The sequence below is a fragment of the Sapajus apella genome, unplaced genomic scaffold (genome assembly GCF_009761245.1).
Source record: "Sapajus apella isolate SASKATOON/1434 unplaced genomic scaffold, GSC_monkey_1.0 scaffold1, whole genome shotgun sequence".
NCBI lineage: Eukaryota > Metazoa > Chordata > Mammalia > Primates > Cebidae > Sapajus > Sapajus apella.
In genome coordinates this window covers 63383552-63404488 of record NW_022436941.1, presented here as the reverse complement: position 1 = coordinate 63404488, position 20937 = coordinate 63383552, and the positions used below count along the sequence as shown (strand labels likewise).

Genomic DNA, 20937 nt, shown 5'->3' with positions numbered 1-20937 from the left:
GTGAGCCTCTTCCAAATTAGTCCTTTTTTCCACTCATATTTATCCTTTGTGTTTCTCAGAAATCTATAAAAAATTATAACCGAAGCAGCATAGGAAACCCGATTGTCACATGGGAACACGCTCCCCACAACAGGGCTGCCTGCTGTTTAACCACCCCAGCCTCTGGCTGGGAAAGCAGAGGTACATAGGACTTGGGTCCCGAGACACCAAGGATGATTTCAGGCATATAAAAAACATTTACAACTTTATAGAATAAAATATATAGTCTACCTGCACAAGGATTGTTTAGGCAAAAAATACATGGACTACTAAATTGTGATCACAGCATGTCTCACTTTTCTTGATCTCTGCCAAAACTTGCTATAGTTTAAAATAGACGTTTTAGGGCTTGAGTACTGAGAGATGTTATGTATTTGGGTGTCTAGCCTTAAGTCTTTCCAAAAGCCAGCAGATATTTGCAGCAACGAAGAAGCATAGACTTGATCTCATTTTTGTCAGACTGCTAACAGAAGCTCTAAAGGGTGATGAGGGTGATATAGGCCCAGGAGCTTGTGCCGTTTATAGCAGCAAATTTGATTAATTGCTTTTTCGATTGTATTCATCACACAGATTTGATTCTGAGATCAAGAATTATCATGTTTGACTTTTTAAGTTTCAGGGGCCATTTTTAAAATAACATTTTTAAGATGACCTGCCCATAGTTTGATATCACTAAGTCACAAACAGGGCCTGAGGCCCTTACCACTCTCTCCAATCCTGTTTGAGGAGCTGGGCCCAATATCCAGAAACATGGATGCCTCTCCAACAGACAGAAACCAGCCTGAAAGAAGCTGTAACACGTCCTCTCAAGGTTTGAGATGAGAACAAAGTCCATGTCATCATTCAAAATTTCCTAGCTATTTTGATGATACTGTTTAATGTACAAATTTGAGTGTATCTTAAGACTTTTTCCCCCTTTATTAGGAAATATTTCAAAGAAGCATGTAATGTCCCTGAGCCAGAAGAGAAGTTTAATATGGACAAATACACAGACCTGGTGACAGTCAGCAAACCAGTCATTTATATTTCAATTGAAGAAATCATCAGCACACACTCAGTAAGTGGGAGTGGGGAAGCGTCTTAGCAATGGACCCATGGTTTAGATGTCTGTTATCTAGAAAGTGTGTAATCTCTACAGGACTTATGGTACATATGTGCTAATACTTATATTCTTTACCCTAAAAATCCCTCAATTATTTATTTCTTGACTCTTATACATTAATAAAATTCCTTTTCCGAAACCAGAAAATTCTATTTTTACATGATACATTTATTCCCTTACTTCTCCCCAAAGAAGAAAGTGTACTTTCGCCATAATCCATTTACAAAGCCAGATTGTGACCAGGACGGTGGCTTATGCCAGTAATCCCAACACTTTGGGAGACTGAGGCAGGAGGATCACTTCGGCCCACAAGTTTGAGACTAGCCCAGGCAACATAGGGAGACACCCATCTCTACTAAATTTTTTTTTTTTAATTAGCCGGGTTTGGTATTATGTCCCTATAGTCACAGCTATTCAACAGGCTGAGATGGGAGGATCACTTGAGCTCAGGAGTTAGAGGCTGCACTGAGCTATGATCGTACTATTGTACTCCAGCCTCGGCAACGGAGCGAGATTGTGCCTCAAAAAAATAAATACATAGTAAAAATGAAGCCAGATTGTAAATATGCTGTTTAAGCTCTGGGCAGGGACAGGCCACGGTGTTCTCCCGTCCACCAAAGCCATGCTATCTAGACCCACACCCTGTCTCTTCCCTCTTCCAGGAACCCTCTCAGCTTTTCCAGTAATTTTCTGAAGGAAATGAGAATATTATTTTTATTCTAATGTTTTAACATAGAGAGGTAGTAAACAGGCTACGGAAAGAAAACAAGAAACTACCACCCAATAGTAGCCTCCTGCAAATAATCACTTTCCTTGTTCTGGAAACCCCCATTTCTTGGAAGCAGACAGTTTTCCACATCATGTGCTGTGTTATGACATCTACATCCGGTTTGCATGCAGACCTCGCTGCTGTGTATTAAGTATCTTTGGGGCGCAGGGCACTGTGCTCAGTGGCATGCGGAAGGAATTGGGAGGATTTAGATGGTTTTGCAATCGTTAGAAGTTAAAAAAAAAAAAAAAAAAAGCTAAGCATTGAAGGGCTTGTGGTGTTTTGTTTTTAACATCAATTGGAACGTATTTCCTGAAAAGTCTTGGTTTTTTAAAGGTAACTTTTTCAAGAATAGTTTCAGACTTCATGAATTAAAGCAAGGTCCTGGGGACATGTTAGCAATCACCCTGGACCTCCCAAATTAGAATCTGCATTCTAACAAAATCCCAGGTGATTCAGATGCACATCCGAGTTCTAGATGCTTCAGTTAAGGATGCATCCGACTTTGGATTATACAGACAGCTAAGGGGAAAGCATAACAAATATACATTCTCAAAGGTTGTGCTCCAGCCCCCATCAAACCAGACATACTAACAATTAGCAGACTAGCGGCTTAAAATTTCAGTCTATGATTAAGCTCATCTAAGAAACTAAAGCTTGAATGCAGCTTTGAAGGAACGATTGAATCTACTATTGATTTTCTTCTTTAAGGGCTGGAACAGGGAACTTCCCTGACATTCACATCAAGCTCTCAATAAGTACTGATGGCATGAATAGGCTATCCTTCTTTTCTCTGTATATAAACACCCTAGATTATAAGGAAAACCGTCCAGCAATCTAGCAATGCATTACTTACAAAACAATTATCTACAGGACAAACAGACTCGTTTATATTTGAGCAATGACCCACTTATCTATTTTTATGGTACATTATTCATCTCTAAAAAATGTATACATCTTTGCTGCACATTTGCTGAATGCAATATCCATATGCAAGAAAAAAAATGGTGGGGAGGACTTTTTTAGCGTGAGAGATTTTTTCCCAAGGGTAGCAGAGAGAAAATGTCACTCTGTTAATTTAGAAGTCTGTAAGGAGAAATAGTCTGTTCTTTTGTTAACAATAATTGAAAACAGAATTAAATCCTGGGAAAGACAGCTTGTGACCGATTTGGAATTCCTTCCTGTGTTAGGTTGGAAGCAGATGTAACGTGGGGAAATTGTGTAATTTCATAGGAAGACTGCTGTTTACTGTCTGCCTTCTGTGTGGAGGCGTCTGTGTGTAGACACAAGCACAGCAGTAGCAGGACTTGTCAAGCCTGTGGCCATGTGCTTGCCTTTTTCTCTAAGGAAGATGTAAGAACTTCAAAATAACCTCTTCAGGAGATTTTGTCAGAATGAAGCATAGGAGCTGGCCACCTAAACCATCATTTCCAAAGACAACAGCCAAATCAATTGCCCTGTCTCATCAGAGAACAAGAACATAAATTTATCCATCTTGCAATTTTGTTCTTGTCTCTTAATTTTTCCTCCAAAATATGTACCATCTTTCCAGATTTTGTCTGATCTTTGTATCACCTCTATTATTTATTTAATGTCTTTCTTTGAATCAACTCACCTTTTTAAGAACAACACATAATTTTTTTGCTTTGAAATAAAGTACCTCTATAATAGTGAAAAACTAGCATGCTTTGCCATACACAGAAACTTGAGAGGAAAATAAGTGTAATGAAAACAAAATAGTTGGATACAGTCACTTCCTAGCCTTGAAGTTATGCATCTGAGATGTGTTCTCTCTCTGTTAACAACCCAATTAGCATGTGTCAGGGAAATGCTAAGAAAAATTTAGCATTAAACAGATACTCTGTCCTTCACTGATCTTAAAGATTAAAAGAGAACAGAAAAAGCAGTAATCAAAACTCTGCAATGCTGGCATAAAGATAGACATAAAGACCAATGGGGTAGAATTCAGGGTCTAGAAAGTAGCCATCAAATTTATGGTCAATTCATTTTGACAAGGGACTAAGACAGTTCATTGGGAAAACAGCATCTCCACATGGTGCTGGGACATCTTTACATGCCATAAAATGCAGTTGGGCTCCTTCCTTCCACTCTGTACATAAAGTGAACTCAAAATGGATCATTGACATAAATGTAAGAGCTAAAACTATAAAACTCTTTGAAATAAGATATAGGAGTAAATCTTGTGACCTTGAATTAAGCAGGAGTTTCTTTTTTTTTTTTTTTTTTTTTTTTTTGAGATGGAGTTTCGCTCTTGTTACCCAGGCTGGAGTGCAATGGCGCGATCTCGGCTCACCACAACCTCCGCCTCCTGGGTTCAGGCAATTCTCCTGCCTCAGCCTCCTGAGTAGCTGGGATTACAGGCATGCACCACCATGCCCAGCTAATGTTTTGTATTTTTAGTAGAGACGGGGTTTCACCATGTTGACCAGGATGGTCTCAATCTCTTGACCTCGTGATCCACCCGCCTTGGCCTCCCAAAGTGCTGGGATTACAGGCTTGAGCCACCGCACCCGGCCCAGGAGTTTCTTAGATATGACACAAAACACACAATCAGCAAAGGAACGAAATAAAATAGACTTCATCAAAATTGAAAACTTTTGAGCTATTAAACATTAATATCAAGAAATTGAGGCTAGGCATGGTGGCTCATGCTTGTAATCCTAGTACTTTGGGAGGCCAAGGCGGGAGGGTTGCTTGAGACCAGGAGTTCGAGACCAGCCTAGGCAACGTAGCCCCATCTCTACAAAAAAGGGCAAAAAGCTGGGTGTACTGGTGCATGCCTGTAGTCCTAACTACTCAAGAGGCTGAGACAGGAGGATCCTTTAAACCCGGGAGTTCAAGGCTGCAGTGAGCCATGATCATGCCATTGTACCCTAGCCTGGGTAACAGGGTGAGACCTTGTATCATTAAAAAAGAAAAGAAAAAAAACAAAATCAGCCAGGCACAGTGGCTCACACCTGTAATCCCAGCACTTTGGAAGGCTGAGGCAGGTGGATCACTTGAGGCCAGGAGTTCAAGACCAGCCTGGCCAACATGGATCAAACTTGTGTCTACTAAAATATACAAAAATTAGCAAGGTGTAGTGGCGCATTCCTGTAATCCCAGCTACTCTAGAGGCTGAGGCACAAGAATGGCTTGAGCCTGGGAGGTGGAGGTTGCAGTGAACCACTCCAGCCTGGGCAACAGAGCGAGAATTTGTCTCCAAAAAAGAAAAAAAAATGAGAAGACAGCAAAGAGAATGAAAGAAAATAGTTGTAAATAATGTATCTGATTGGGGACTTGTATCCAGAATACATAAAGAAATCCTACAACTCAATGACAGAAACCATCCAATTTAAAAATTGGACAATTACACATCAAAGGACACAATCAACTGAGTGAAAAGATAACCAGTGGAATGGGAGAAAATATTTGCAAATCATATGTCTGGTAAAGGGTTAACACCTAGAATATATAAAGCATTCCTACAAATCAACAGCAAAACAACCCAATTATAACATGAACAAAGAACTTGAAGGGATGTTTTTTCAGAGAAGTATACAGATGGTCAACATCACTAATAATTAGAGAAATCAAAATTGAAACTGCAGTGAGATGCCACTCCCACCCATTAGGATGATTAATATCAAAAACAAAAAAACCCAAAGAACAGAAAATAAGTGTTGAGAAGGATGTGAGGAAAATGTAATCCTTGCACCCCGTTGGTGGGAATGTCAAATGGTGCAGCTGCTGCGGAAACAGTATGGGGGTTACTCAAAAATTTAAACATAGAGGCTGGAATATGGTGGCATGATCAATTTAAAAATATTAAACATATAATTACCTCATAATCTAACAGTGCCACTTCTGGGTGTATACCCACAAAAAATTGAAAGCAGAGTCAGCATTTTTTGTTTACTCATGTTCGTAGCAGCATTATTCACAACAGCCAAGTGTCTATCACTAGATGAATGGATAAAATGTGCTATAGTCATACAATGCAATATTATTCAGCTTTAAAAAGAAGGAAATTCTGATACATGTTACGACGTGGAGGAATCTTGAGGACATTATGCTAATTGAAATAAGCCAGTCATAAAAAGACAAATACTGTGTTATGCTAAGTGAAATAAGCCAGTCACGAAAAGACAAATACCACTTATATAAGGTACCTAGAGTAGCCAATTTCATACAGAGTATGTTTGTGGTTTCCAGGGGATAGAAGGAAGAGATAATGGAGAGTGACTGCCAATGGATACACAGTTTCTTTCAGGGTAGTGAAACCATTCCACAGTCAGAGAGTGGTAATGGCTGCACAACTCTGTGAATACATTAAAAGCCATTGTACCATGCATTTTCAGTGAGTGGATATGATGTATGTGAATTCTATTTCGGAAAGCTGCTGAGAAAAAAACATTGAAAATGGAAAAGGAACTAGCTTTATCATTATGATGCAGAGTTTTATAAAATAGTTGCTCAAAACAACAAATTATATCTCTTGTCTCCAGGATTGCTAGTTTCATACTTTGGAAATGTTGTTTCAATCCAATTAGAAGTGCAAACAAAAACAGATGTGTTGCTTTTCATGTATAAGGTCGTAATAATTAAACTGACTCCATTAAAATTTGTTTAAATTAAGCTTTTTTTTTTTTTTTTTTTTTTTTGGCTTTTTGTTTTTTTCCTTTTTGTGGAGAACAGGGTCTTGCTATGTTGCCCAGGCAGGTCTCAAACTCCTGGGCTCAAGCTATCCTCCTGCCTCTGCCTCCCTGAGAGCTGGGATTACAGGCGTGAGCCACAGTGCCTGGTCAAATTTGTTTAAATTTAAAAAACAAACAAACAAAAACACAGATGTGTTGTCCTTCATGGTTCCCCCCCCCCGGCTGCCAAGTGCTGCTACTCCTCAGGAGTTTCCTTTAAGACCTGGCAAGACCCCAGCAGACGTTACTCAACTTTGGGCCTTCTTAGGATCAGGAAAGGGGAAACCACTCAAGACATCTAGTCTCTTACGTCCTTACCCATGAGAGATCTTCAATGCAAGACAGATTGAAACAGCTAAAATCGTGATTAAGAAGAAGGTAACTGTAGTGTTTGTTACTGAATAATTTATCTGCATAGAGATGTAAATGCCCTTCCAGTTTGCTACCAAGGTTAGCTGAAAGAACCTGCCTCATTCTGGACTCTTCGCCTGGCCAGTTTTGACTTTTTCTATAGAGGTATAGTGAAGCATAAAAATCAGGTGGCAGAAGGCTGCCCCTTGGCAGACCTTGCTGTAAAAGGGATTATGTACATGTTTCTTGCTACAGTTTCTTGAAGTAGAGTAGGTGCTTCCCTCTGAGATACAATAAAAACTGTATCTATGTCTCTAATTTTTATAAATGTCATACTTGTATTTAAGATTTAAATGGTATCAGGAGGAAATTATGAAAAATTTGACATAAAAATGGTACAGTTGAGAATTTACTCTTTATCTTCGTGTGTGTTTGTTGCTTTCTACATAAAGCTCCTGCTGGAACACCAGGATGCAATTGCCACTGAAAAAAATGACTTACTAAGTGAATTGCTGGGGTCTCTGGGAGAGGTGCCAACCGTGGAATCTTTTCTTGGTAAGAGCTTGTTCCTTCTACTTATCACTTGGTTTTTGTTTAATTGGGTTGGTTGGTTGGTTGATTTTCCTATGCTAGATAAAACAATTTCTTTTGGAATTTAATGCTTAAACATAAATAACAACTACACTTGCCCCTTCCTACAGTAAGAGTTCTGTAATTGATAGCATCCGAGATTGTAAAATAATTCAATATTCTTGAAGGTAAGCTCCAGATATGTGAAAAAGAAATTGTCAACCTGTATTATACAGAAAGAAAGCATCATTAAAGAACCAAATTTATTAGAAAATGAGAAATACTTTTATTAAGTTATCCCTTTTAGTAATTTGTTTGTATTTGAAATATATGTCCCATGTCATTTTAATTTTTCAGTAAAATATTTTAAAAAGCCCCTTTAGCTGTAGTAGAATGTGGGTTTTATGAAGATCATGATCTCCCATTTAATTACTGAGCTTTTCCCACAGAACCTTTGTCTTACATTGTTGGTGTCGTCATCACAACGAGTAAATTGGAAAAAATAACGCAACTTTTTTTTTCCCCTACAGGGGAAGGAGCAGTTGACCCCAATGACCCTAACAAGGCAAATACACTAAGTCAGCTCTCAAAGACCGAGATTTCTCTTGTCTTGACAAGCAAATATGACATAGAGGACGGCGAGGCTATAGATAGCCGAAGCCTCATGATAAAGTAAGTTTGGGGGTTAAACGGCACATGTCTCCAAATACACATCTTAAACCATGCAAATTCAAAGAAGGCTAAATCCAAACTAATTTATTTACAAGTATGTGAACATTTAAATATATTATGTATATCCATCAAACATCTAACCAAAGGATAATAGACTCTTTAGGAAGGAATTAAATGTTATAATAGTTACAACACCTTCCTTGGGTTTTAGTTTTCCACGTAATAATTTGATTGCTTTCCTTTGAGAAGTGGTTAACTCAGCTTATGCAAGCTCTTTGGTAAATGAAGGGAAATATATATTACAAAGTGGCCAGTTGATAAGTGAAGAAGTTCAGTTAAACAACATTAATTTCCAGTATAAAATCATAATGTAAAAAGGCTTACCTGTGATAAGACATTATAATAGCATCTGGTTTACTGGCCTTCCTTCCTATTAAACTGAGCCTGGATATGTTTACCAGCTTTGACTTTATTTGTACCCTATTTCCTGCCACCAAAGATTTCAAGTGAAGTATTCACACTTCAATAATACTATCTTTTCTCCATCAAAGCACCAGTGGTATTCCACACAGAGTAGGAAAGAGAATGAGATTCGTGATACAACGCCATAAATCAAAAACACACGCTGAAAGCAATGCAGTTTTCAATTTATACAAACTCGAGAATGCATATCGGTACATTAGAACAGTTATATATTGGGGTGAGACGCAGACTGGAAGTGGAAAAATGAGGACAAAAGGGAACAAGTACGTGTCGAAACAATACTTCACATATTACTTCCAAGCTACCTGTCCTGAGTTCAGAGGTTGTTTTTATTTGTGGCAAGAGCTTTCTCTCCTGCCACGGATGTGCTAAAGCGTGCTTGAAGTGTGAATGAAGACGGCATTCATCGCCACTTGATTTTTTTTTTAAGATTCAATCATGTATGAAAACAACAGGAAGAGGTTCTTCAGTGTGCTGTATTGATATGTTCTTCTGTTAGGCTTGTTGATTTTGTCCTTAGATCATCTGAGCCTCCATTTGGTCGTGCAGCAAATGCTTAATTACCTACTCTGTTCATGCACTGGGCTTGAGGCTGGGGATACAGCAGTAAACAAGCCGGTAACAGCCCCTGCCCTACAGGGGTGGAAAGCACAGCTCAACAGTAGGACAGCAACCAAGCTGCAGGACTAGGACTCACCCTTGGCCTCACAAGAGTTGAGTTTGACTGCAGGTTACCAAGGCAGATCAAACTTTCAGGGAGACGGTTCAGGGCAGGGCAAGAGAGAAGAGGGGGGAAAGTCTACTCCCTGGGTTCCTCTGAACAAGTGCCAGTTATAAAGATCACTGGAAATACAGATTGTGTGGCTTTGTCATGTAAATGAAATTAGGCCAAGTATCCAATGATCTCATAAGCTTTGTCCTTTAAAAGTCATGTGAAAAAAATTTTTTCTTAATTAGTTTTGTCTGCTATTTGAACATTATTTTCTTTGCCATCAACTCAAATGTCTGCATGATGCCTGGGAATCACAATTTGGGTAGTTCAAAATTCAAATAATCTGAATATCATGTATATGTATACTTATTCCTAAACACCAGTTTCCATGATACCACAAATTCTAGGAAATCACATTTTAAAGATAAAACCATCAAAGTCAGGCATATCTGGAAGCAATGTGTCTTAGCCTGGGAAACCTGGGACATTGTCCTGTCTGCCTTACCCATTAACCAGCCTCTGCCCTTGTGGGGCTCTCTCCCAGTACCCAGAGTTGAAAACAAACACCTGCTACTTTAATCACCACACTATGTAGAGCCAGCAGAGGGTTTATTTTTTATTGTGGTAAAATACACGTAAAACTTACCATTTTAAAGTGTACGTGCATTTAGTACATTCGCAGTGTGCAACCATCACTGTTGTCTAGTTCCAGAACATTTTTTTTTTTTTTTTTTTGGAGACGGAGTTTCGCTCTTGTTACCCAGGCTGGAGTGCAATGGCGCGATCTCGGCTCACCGCAACCTCCGCCTCCTGGGTTCAGGCAATTCTCCTGCCTCAGCCTCCTGAGTAGCTGAGATTACAGGCACGCGCCACCATGCCCAGCTAATTTTTTGTACTTTTAGTAGAGACGGGGTTTCACCATGTTGACCAGGATGGTCTCGATCTCTTGAGCTCGTGATCCACCCGCCTCGGCCTCCCAATAGTTCCAGAACATTTTTATCAGACGTGAACCCTGTCCCCGTTAAGTAGTCACTCCCCATTTCCCGCTGCTACCCAGCCCCCAGCAACTATTAGTCTACAACTCTTATCTCTTTGAACTTTTGCCTATCTTAGATATTTCATATAAATTGAATCATAATTTGTGATCTTTTGTGTCTGGCTTCTTTTACTTGGTATAAGGTTCAAGGTTCATCCCTGTTGTAGCATCTATCTGTACTTCGTTTCTTTTTATAGCTGAATATAATATTCCATTCTCTGGATATATGACATTTTGTTTATTCACTCATTAGCTGGTCCTTTGGGCTGTTTCCACCTTTTGGCTATTGTAAATAGTGCTGCTGTGTAAATTTGTATACAAGCTTTTTTGTTTGTTTTGTTGTTTTTTGTCTTGTTTTGTTTTTGAGACGGAGCTTCGCTCTTGTTGCCCAGGATGGAGTGCAATGGCGTGATCTCGGCTCACCGCAACCTCCGCCTCTTGGGTTCAAGAGCTTCTCCTGTCTCAGCCTCTCGAGTAGCTGGGATTACAGGCATGCGCCACCACACTCGGCTAATTTTGTATTTTTAGTAGAGATGGGGTTTCTCCATATTGGTCAGTCTGGTTTCAAACTCCCAACCTCAGGTGATCTGCCCATCTCGGCCTCCCAAAGTGCTGGGATTACAGGCATGAGCCACCGCGCCAGGCCACAAGGTTTTGTTTGAACACCTGTTTTCAGTTCTTTTGGGCATATACCTGGGAGGAGAATTGCTGAGTCATATGGTAATTCGGTGTTTTTGAGGAACTGTCAAACTGTTTTCCACAGTGGCTGTACCATTTTACACTCCCCCAGCAAGGTATGAGATTACCAATTTTCCCACATTCTTGCCAACATTTTTTTCTATTTATATATGTATGTATGTACACATGAATGAATGAATGACAGGGTCTCACTCTGTCACCCAGGCTGGAGTGCAGTGGTGCGGTCATAGCTCACTGCAGCCTTGATCTCCCAGGCTCAAGGGATCCTCTCACCTTAACCTCCCCAGTAACTGGGACTACAGGAACCCGCCACCAGACCTGACTATTTATTTTAAATAGAGATGAGGTCTCAACAGGTCACCCAAGCTGGTCTCAAACTCCTGAGCTCAAGTGACCTTCCTGTCTTAGTCACCCAAAGTGCTGGGATTACAGGCGTGAGCCACTGTGCCCAGAACCTGCCCGACTTTTTTTTTTTTTTTAGTAATAGCCATCCTAGTAGGTATGAAGTCATATCTAACTGTGGTTCTGGTTTGTACTTTTCCAATGACCAGTGACATTGCAGATCCTTCCATGTTTGTCACCCCCTTGTCTATGTATGTATTTGTTTTTTTGAGAAATGTCTATTTAAATCCTTTGCCCATTTTAAAATTAGGTTGTTTGTGGTTTTGTTCCTCGGTTTAAAGAGTCATTTATATACTCTGGACACTGAACCCTTATCAAATATATGATTTGTAAATATTTTTGCCCCTTTGTGGGTTGTCTTTTTACCTTCTTGATAATGTCCTTTTCTGCAACAATTTTTGTTATTTTGATGAAGTCCGATTTATCTGTTCTTGTCACTTGTGAGATTTACTCCAGTGTTTTCTTCCAAGGGTCTGTAGTTTTAGCTTTTACAGTTAGAGCTATTAACCCTTTTTAATTCTTGTGGGTGATGTGAGACAGGTGTCCACCTTCATTCTTTTGCATATGGATGTCCAGTTGTCCTAGAACCATTTGTTGAAGAGACTATTCTTTCTCCATGGAATAGTCTAGGCACCCTTGTCAAAAACCAATTGCCCCATGTGTATGGCTTTATTCTGGATTTTCGATTCCACTTCATTCACTTACATCTGTCATTGTGCTAGTGCCATACCGTATTGATCACTGTAGCTTTGTAGTGAGTTTTGAAATAGGGAAGTCCTCCAACTTCTTTCTTCTTTTTCAAGATTGTTTTGGTCTTGCAGTTGAATGGGTCTCTTGCAGTTACATGTGAATTTTAGGATCAACTTTTCTATGTATGTAAAAAAGGCTTAATGCCAGTGTTTTAATAGAGGACCTAAGTCTTCCATGCTCAAAGGCCTTCTTCTGGGCATACTGTGAGATCTTACTGTTGGCCAACTACTTTACTAAGCAGTTCAGTCATCCATGTAGGTTAACAATTTGAAATCAGAACTGACTAGTTAGCCATCCCTGAAAGTGAAATTTGGGTTTTGCCCAAAAGATTCAATAGATTTAAGTGAAATTTGGGTTTTGCCCAAAAGATTCAATAGATTTAGCTCTATGATTTTAGACAAGCCCTACTTCTAAATATATTTCCTTTAAAGTACATATTTGAAAAATCTTGATACTAACAGGTAATTACAAAGTACAGCATTGACAGGAAACTTGAAAACTGAAGAGTCTTCTTTGAGGCAAGGAAACTAAAGTCTAAAAGTACCAGTATCAGTCCTTGGCCTATTAGGAACCAGGCTGCACAGCAGGAGGGGAGCAGGTGAAGTTCATCTGTATTTACAGCTGCTCTCCATCGTTGGCATTAACACCTGAGCTCCACCTCCTTTCAGATCAGTGGCAGCATTAGATTCTCACAGGAGTGCGAACCCTATTGTGAACTGCACATGCAAGGGTTCTAGGTTGCACACTCCTTATGAGAATCTAATGCCTGATGATCTGTCGCTGTCTCCCATCACCCTCAGATCAGACTGTCTAGTTGTAGGAAAACAAGCTCAGGGCTCCCACTTATTCTGTATTATAGTGAGTTATATAATTATTTCATTATATATTACAATGCAATAATAATAGAAATAAAGTACACAATCTATGTAATGCACCTGAATCATCCTCCCGAGACCATCTCCCACCCCCAGTCCATGGAAAAATTGACTTCCACAAAACCAGTCCCTGGTGCCAAAAAGGCTGGGGACCCCTCTTTTAAAATATTGATTAGAACCCTCTGCTGAGAATGATTCTTTTCCAAGCTAATAAACCAAATTTGTACCTCAAGCATAAGATATAGTTCTTGAGATTCATTAGAGAACCAAATCTAACTAAAATCAGACAGACAGTGACTTTTATAAGTTATGAAGTGGACAGGAAATGCAGAGCAATTGGGACAAAAATACCTAGCCTTTCTCTATCAAAAAACTATTCTGCTTTTTTGTTAAACAGATTGTGTTCTTAACTTTCAGAAATGCCCTTATGTTGAATTACAGTGTCACTAGCTTTCCAGTCATGAGTAACTCATCTTCATTGGGTCCCCCACAGTAGCAGAATTTGAGGCATTGTTAATCATTGTGCTTATAAATTTAATTCCGTGCTAGTCTCATAATTCTTACTCATTAGATGAGAATGAAGATGATAATAGCAAACACCAATGTAGTGCTTACCATGGACCAGGGACAGTTTTTATATACTTTGTGTGTGTGTGTGTGTGTGTGTGTGTGTGTGTGTGTGTACGTGTGTGTGTGTGTGTGCATACACAATACCAAATGCAAAGTGCTCCAAAATTCTAAACCTTTTGAGAACTGACAGTGCTCAAAGGAAATGCTCGTTGGAGTGTTTTGAATTTTCGGATTTAGGAAGCTGAACCAGTAAGTATATAATACAAATATTCCAAAATCTGAAAAGATCCAAAATCTGAAACACTTTTGGGCCCAAACATTTTGAAAAAGGGACACACATCTGTAAAGAGAGAAAGAGAATAATGTGTGCATATATATATTAAAATAAATTTATATAAAATACATATGTAATATTCTCAGCAACCCCAAAAGAGTGGAGGTTATTATCAATATTTTACAGATGAGGAAACTAGGCACAGAACAGATATAAACCTTTTCCTGGGTAATGCAGTTACTAAGTGGAGCAGAGATTCAAACCCAAATGATTTTAAACTCCAGGGCCTATACTCTTGATCATAAAGATTTACAATGTGTCAAGGGCAAGGTCATTGTTCTTTGCATTCTTAAGAATCCTAGAATAAATAATGAGATTATAGCCAAGCAGGTACTGAGTAACGGAGGCTGGAGCATCTTTCCAGGCCAAAGAGGAGGGACAAAGGGCACATATTGGAGTCAGAAGAAATATTTGTTTCTCTTTCCCTTGTGTATGTTTATGGAATAGAGAACATCAGTTTGGGCTATTGCTGTTTTTCTAATACTACCAAGCACAGGGATAGTCAAAAAAAAAAAAAAAAGAAAAGAAAACAAGCCTGGTCAAGGAGTCCTGAAGCCTAGTCGAGGAGCCTTAGGATGAAATAGGGTTATAGCCTCAATCTATTGCTTATTAGCCACAGAACTCAGCAAGTTGCCTAGCCATCAGTTTTCTCCTCCATAACATAGAAGAAAAGGGAAAAGAAGGGCTATGATGATCACATGAAATTATGATTAATACCATATAAATTATTTAGAACTATGCAATTGTAAACCTTTCATTTTAACTTATGATTCAATTTAAAATATGTGATCCTTATGGCCTTTATTAAGCTTAGTTTCCCACAAAAGTATGTGCGTTTAAGTAGAAGGCAATATTTGTGGTTTTTAATCATACTTAGCTGCTTGAGTGCTTAAGTTGTCATCTCTTAAGAATTTCCTATCACATGATTAAGTTTAGGTATCCATGATCCCAGCTGAAAGATTTTCTTGCTTTTTGGTCCAAATTAGCAGGAGCACTAAATGGCTAAGGTGGTATTTGAGGTCTGGAGCTAATAATGTAAATTATGCTGTTAAAATTTTAAATATTGAAAATACTCCTTAGCTTCTACAAACACTAATTCCTTTTCAACCTTGGCCACACTATAAGTAGATGACAGAGGGGGAGCCTCAGGAATGCTGCTGGTAATAATAGATGCCATATGAATGGAGTGGCCAAACCCAAGGGGCCACACCAGCTTACAAGTGCCATATGGGCTCATTTATCTACAGTGGGGTTTGAGCACAGCTATGATGAATAAAGTCCCTGGTGTATTTCTTCTTTTTTTTCCTTCATCCTTTTTCAAGATTAGATATCTCCTCATTCGGGAGGGCAAGACCTGTGGTTTGCATCAACCTACCTTACGTATTGTTGGAAGAGCCTTGGCGCCAATGCCCTAAGCAGTTGATTATGCTGGTCAGACCGTATCCAGAATGTTGTATTTGGACTGGGGTGGGAAGGGGGATGCATATTAAGGTCATTGGCAACTGGAATGTGAGCAGGACTGTGAGCTCTCTGCAGATGCCATTGTGAGGAGCTTTAAGGGACTGAGGGGTTCCAGTTGGGAAAAGGAAAGATGGTAGAAGAGAGGATAGAAGGACACAGTCTTAACTTTTCTGTATAGGTTTTTGAGGGGCTGCTGATGTGGAAAGGGAATTGGACCTGTCTCTGCAGCTCTAGTCTCTTAGGTCTTAGTTGCCACATTTGTTCAATCAAGGATTGGATTGTTTTTCAAAGGTCTCCCTCCAGGCCACAGTCCTATGACTAATGAGGCACCATGACTAGGTGTCCCTGGAAGGCAGGCCTCTCAGAGTGAGGTCCTGTTTGTGAGTGGAATGCGCCAATATTGTACTTCCCAAAAGAAATGTAATATGAGCTACATGTAATTTTAGGTTTTCTAGAGCCTCATTTTAAAAGAAATAGATGAAATTAATTCTAGTAATATATTTTATTTAACCCAATATATCCCAAAATATTTCAATATGTAATAAATTTTAAAAATGGATGAGATATTGTACATTCTTTGTTTCATACAACATCCTCAAACTCCAGTGTGTGTCTCACACTCACAGCACATCTCAGTTTGTACTAGCCATGTCTCAAGTGCTTAAGTGCCACCTATGGCCAGTGGCTGCCATCGTGGCCAGCACAGCTTTAATGGCCACGTGAGTGCTTACCATGTGCCAGACCTCACAGAACGCTTTAGATCTTTTCATCCAATCCTTGCATCAGTCCTGAGACATTCCTGTTTTGTAAATGAAAAAAACCAAACCTACAGGGATTATATAACTTTCATAAATCCACACAGCTAATATGTAACAAGAGCCCAAGCCAAGACAGATTTGGCTTTAAATCTGTCCTTCCCCATTGTCCTTAAGCACTAGACGCACTCTAGTGGGAGGGAGGTGAGTTCCCTTTCATGGGACCAGATGGTTACTTATGTCAGAGGTAGAACTTTGGCAATGAATTCCACAGGCCTGGTAGGAAGTAGAAGCCCAAGAGAAGTAGGTGTACAAGCAGTTTGTCCTCCAGCAACTCCTGAGCAAATAAACATTCTTTGTCTTTTGTGGGCATGTTTTAATGACCAGTCATTTGGTTATTACACAGCTCCTCTAAAGAACCAGACGTTCCCTAGAATTGTATATTACAATCAGTTCTGAGAATATTATTTCAAATAAGAAAGCTACTATATTTACGTTTTTTAATCATCCAAAGCTTTTATTTTTAGCTCAGTGTTCCTGTTTACATTGATGATGATGGCTGGAGGAAGGAGGTGTGTAGGAAGGAAGGGATACATGGCTTTCTCAGCCAAGTCACCTTAGGAACTGGGCCATCCCCCACGTGGCTGTAATTAGTGCATTCCCAGACAGCCTGTAAATCCCCAGCAGCAAAGGGTCATGGGGCCAGAGGAAATGGTCCTCCAAAGGCTAGGGGGAAGGGAGGAAAGGAAGACACATTGTGATTATTCTTTTCCCACAGACTTCTGATAAATAGGAAAAGAAAAAAATGATGTTTACAAACGGTTTATTGGATGTTATCCTATTTTCAAAAGTCATATATTTGTAATTAACTTGGAGGGTTTCCTCTATCATTTGGGAGTAGTTGCCCATATGCTTCAAAATGTGAAAATTTGGCCAGGCATGGTGGCTCACGCCTGTAATCCCAGCACTTTGAGAGGCCGAGACGGGCGGATCAATTGAGGTCAGGAGTTTAAGACCAGCCTGGCCAACATGGTGAAACCCCATCTTTGCATGGTGAAAAATACAAAAATTAGCCTGGTGTGGTATGTGCCTATAATCCCAGCTACTCAGGAGGCTGAGGCAGGAGAATCGTTTGAACCCAGGAGTCAGAGGTTGCAGTGAGCCAAGTTCGCACCACTGCATTCCAGCCTGGGTAACAGAGAGAGACTCCATCTAAAAAAAAAAAATTGAAAATTTTATGTTATGCGAACACTTCCTGCTAGAGTTTAGGAAGAAAAATTAGTCATTCAGTGATATCATGCAATTGACTTTGAGAGAACTAAAGTTAAATGCAGTAATGGGACTACAGTAAAAGTGAAACTTTAGACATTGATTAGACCAGTGTATGTGTAATTTAAAGTTCTGTTTGCATTTCCTTTTTTCTTTTCTATTTATTTATTTATGAGACGGAGTCTTACTCTGTCCCCCAGGCTGGAGTGCATGGCAAGATTTCAGCTTACTGCAACTTCTGCCTCCCAGGTTTAAGCAATTCTCACACCTCAGCCTCCTGAGCAGCTGGAATTACAGGCACGTGTCACCATGCCCAGTTAATTTTTGTATTCATAGTAGAGACGGGGTTTCACCATGTTGGCTGGGCTGCTCTGGAACTCCTGACCTCAGGTGATCCACCTGCCTCAGCCTCCCAAAGTTCTGGGATTACAGGAGTGAGCCATCGCACCTGGCCCGTTTTTTCTTTTTAGAAAGAAAGCCATTTCCAATAATACTGTTTCCACCTTATGTAAAAGTGAGCAAACTGGACCATTTAGCTTTTATGTTAAAACCTTTTTACGTAAGTACATAACCTGGTCCCTCACTAGGAAGGGGTGGCCAATTGCCATAAAGAACACCTATGAAAAAAACATATGGTTTTCATACTTTCAGAAGAATTTTCCAGCTCTTTACTGTTTACTGAGAAGCTCTTCTATTCTCTTCCACCTGAAGGTGAGGACCTAACCCTATCTGTAAGTTGCTCAGGCCCTTAAACACCATCCTCCAAGCTGCTATGTCAGCTGACAGCCCAAGCCTCCACAGCCCACGATGGATTTTTGCTCCCACTGGTCTTCAGACTCTTTCATAACTTTCTGATAGCAGGAAAGGTAACAGTTGGTCTGGCTCCTAAAAACTTATGAGGTATGAAACTGGCTCAGAAGTCTAAGTCCCGTAGTAAAGGAGAATATTAGATATCATTCTTGCATTCTGCAATGGCAGGCCATATCAGCAGCACTTGTTCCTCCTGCCCACCAAAAAGTAGTCTCCGTCTAAAAAAGAAGGAAAAGGATTTAAAGAAGAAATCTGTGACACACTTGTGCCCATGATACTGACAGTATAATCCTGCAGCATCAAGCACATACAGCCCAGACTTTGATTATCAAGCATTCATAAACTTTCAGGAGCCTTACAGCAGACCTGCTGAATATCTGCAAGAATGTTTTATTGTAAGATACTGTCCTTGAAGCTTCAGTATTGTATGTGTTTGTGCTCTCTCTTAGGAGAAGCAGATTTTTGTGCCTAAGGACTACTGTCTGAAAGTCTGTCTCTTTCTCTGTTTTGTTAAGGACCAAAAAGCTGATAATTGATGTGATCCGGAACCAGCCTGGGAACACACTGGCAGAAATCTTAGAGACACCAGCAACTGCGCAACAGGTAATTTGTCTTTATGTATAAAATAATTAAATAGACAAGAGTTGGTTTCCTTAATAAATCTTTATGCCAAATGTTTATTATCTCAGAGAAACTGTGTCTGACATGGTCCAGAAGTAAAGAATTTTATTCGTCACTGTCGTGGACTGAGTTCAGCCATATATAAACCTGTATAAAGCATCAATGGGAATGAAAAAGAAAATATGGCACCAAATTCATACCAAATATACTTTTGCCCTTAACTAGGAAGATAGTTTTGGGTTTTTCAAAGCCTGGAAATGTTCATCATAAACTTTATCACATAGTAGATGGGCAAATAAGTCCGTTGAGAGAGTTCTAGCTGACAGGATGTTGAAAAATACCTTTCACTTTTCTTTCTTTTTTTTTTGGTGCTGTTACATAGGCATTTAGTTTATTCTCATCAGTATCACCGATATTCTCATGGTTCACATTTGCCAACGCTGTTCCTCTCCTTACAGTAGTTAAATGTGCCATCTCACTTGGGGGCCCAGGGAGGAGTGAGGGCTCAGCCCAGGGTCAGGAGGGCATTGGCACTTCACATGGACAAGGTGTGTAGCCTGTCCTGTGTGAAAGAGGTGTGGGTGAGTGGGCAGCCAGGGAAGGGGAGTTGGCAGGGGAGGGCCCCACAGTCATTCTTCTCTGGTGGTCAGCAATTCTCCATTCAGATCCTTCCTGGCTGCCTGGGGTGGGAGAGTCATGCAGCTCAGGGCAGGGCAGGGGGGGAAGAGAAAGAAAAAGCAGCAGGCCACCCAGGGGGAGGGGTGGGGATGAATGGCAAGGCAAGTGGGGGACAGAGGTGGCTCCTGGGGTAAAACACAATCCTGTCTTTGGCTCTCCTGGTGAGGAGTTTCCTCCCCTGCACCCCCTGCCTGGCCCTTCTTCCTCCCCCCAACCCCCAGACCCACACACAGTCCCAGGAGCCAGGGGACACCTCCTGGGGTCCCTGAAGCGAATGGACTCTGCCACCCAAGCCAGTGCCACAGGGGCTCAAGGAGGGACACCTGAAAAAAAGGCAGGGGCAGGCAGGGGACTACCCAGGACAAGGGGGTGGGGCAGAGAAGACCCCAGGCCCAGGAGCTGCTCCCCCCCACCACCACCCCAACTAAGGTTTGGAAGTGGAAGCACCTGCTTCCTTTTGGGAGATCTGGCTAGAGCCCTGGCCCGCCCCTCAGCCTCCACTGGGACCAGCCGATTGCCAAGTGACCAGGGCATTATGCTTTGGGCTCAATGCTGGGGTGAGGACCTTTCACATTTTATTTATTTACTAACTTGAAATGAAGAACCATCTCACATGTTAAAGATGTTTTCCAAATGCTTCAGAAGCACATGTTGAGTCCACTGAAGCACACAGCATCATTATGTTAGTGTAAGTAAGGTTTCACAACAATCTTGCCTTTAGCTTTTAATTAACATCTTTGAAAATGTGTCATTGTTCATCCTAAAATATATTCAAGGTTGTTAATTTTAGTACTAATAATTGCCATTCCCGAAACAAAAGTTAATTATTTAATTAATTACTTATTAGCAGAGCTACGTAGAATTTTCCTGGATCATTCTTAATTTAATTGATTGCCAAGGAATCCTTTTAATGGTTTTTAATATAAAAAAGGCTGGGCGCAGTGGCTCACGCCTGTAATCCCAGCACTTTGGGAGGCTGAGGCGGGCAGATCATGAGGTCAAGAGATCGAGACCATCCTGGCCAATGTGGCAAAATCCCATATCTACTAAAATACAAAAATTAGCTGGGCGTGGTAGCATGCACCTGTAGTCCCAGCTACTGGGGAGGCTGAGGAAGGAGAATTGCCTGAACCCGGGCGGCGGAGGTTGCAGTGAGCCAAGATCGCGCCACTCCACTCCAGCCTGGCGCCTAGCGACAGAGTGAGACTCTGTATCTCTTGCTCTCGCTCGCTCGTGCTCTCTCTCTTTCTCTCTCTCTCTCTCTCTCTATATATATATATAT

General features: G+C 40.5%; 1 protein-coding gene and 1 long non-coding RNA gene across 2 annotated transcripts in view; both read left to right on the top strand.

Annotated features, from left to right (window-relative positions):
- The window catches only part of IQGAP2 (IQ motif containing GTPase activating protein 2), a 307815-nt gene that overhangs the window by 272316 nt on the left and 14562 nt on the right, over positions 1 to 20937 (top strand). The window contains exons 28-31 of the mRNA XM_032277951.1: positions 964 to 1096; positions 7411 to 7513; positions 8059 to 8200; positions 18872 to 18959. Coding sequence (XP_032133842.1) covers positions 964 to 1096; positions 7411 to 7513; positions 8059 to 8200; positions 18872 to 18959 — 466 coding nt within the window. The remainder of the gene's footprint in view (positions 1 to 963; positions 1097 to 7410; positions 7514 to 8058; positions 8201 to 18871; positions 18960 to 20937) is intronic.
- On the top strand, positions 11549 to 16342 carry LOC116551688. The gene is made up of 2 exons (XR_004269040.1): positions 11549 to 12625; positions 12666 to 16342. It is a non-coding gene; the product is annotated as an uncharacterized LOC116551688 (long non-coding RNA).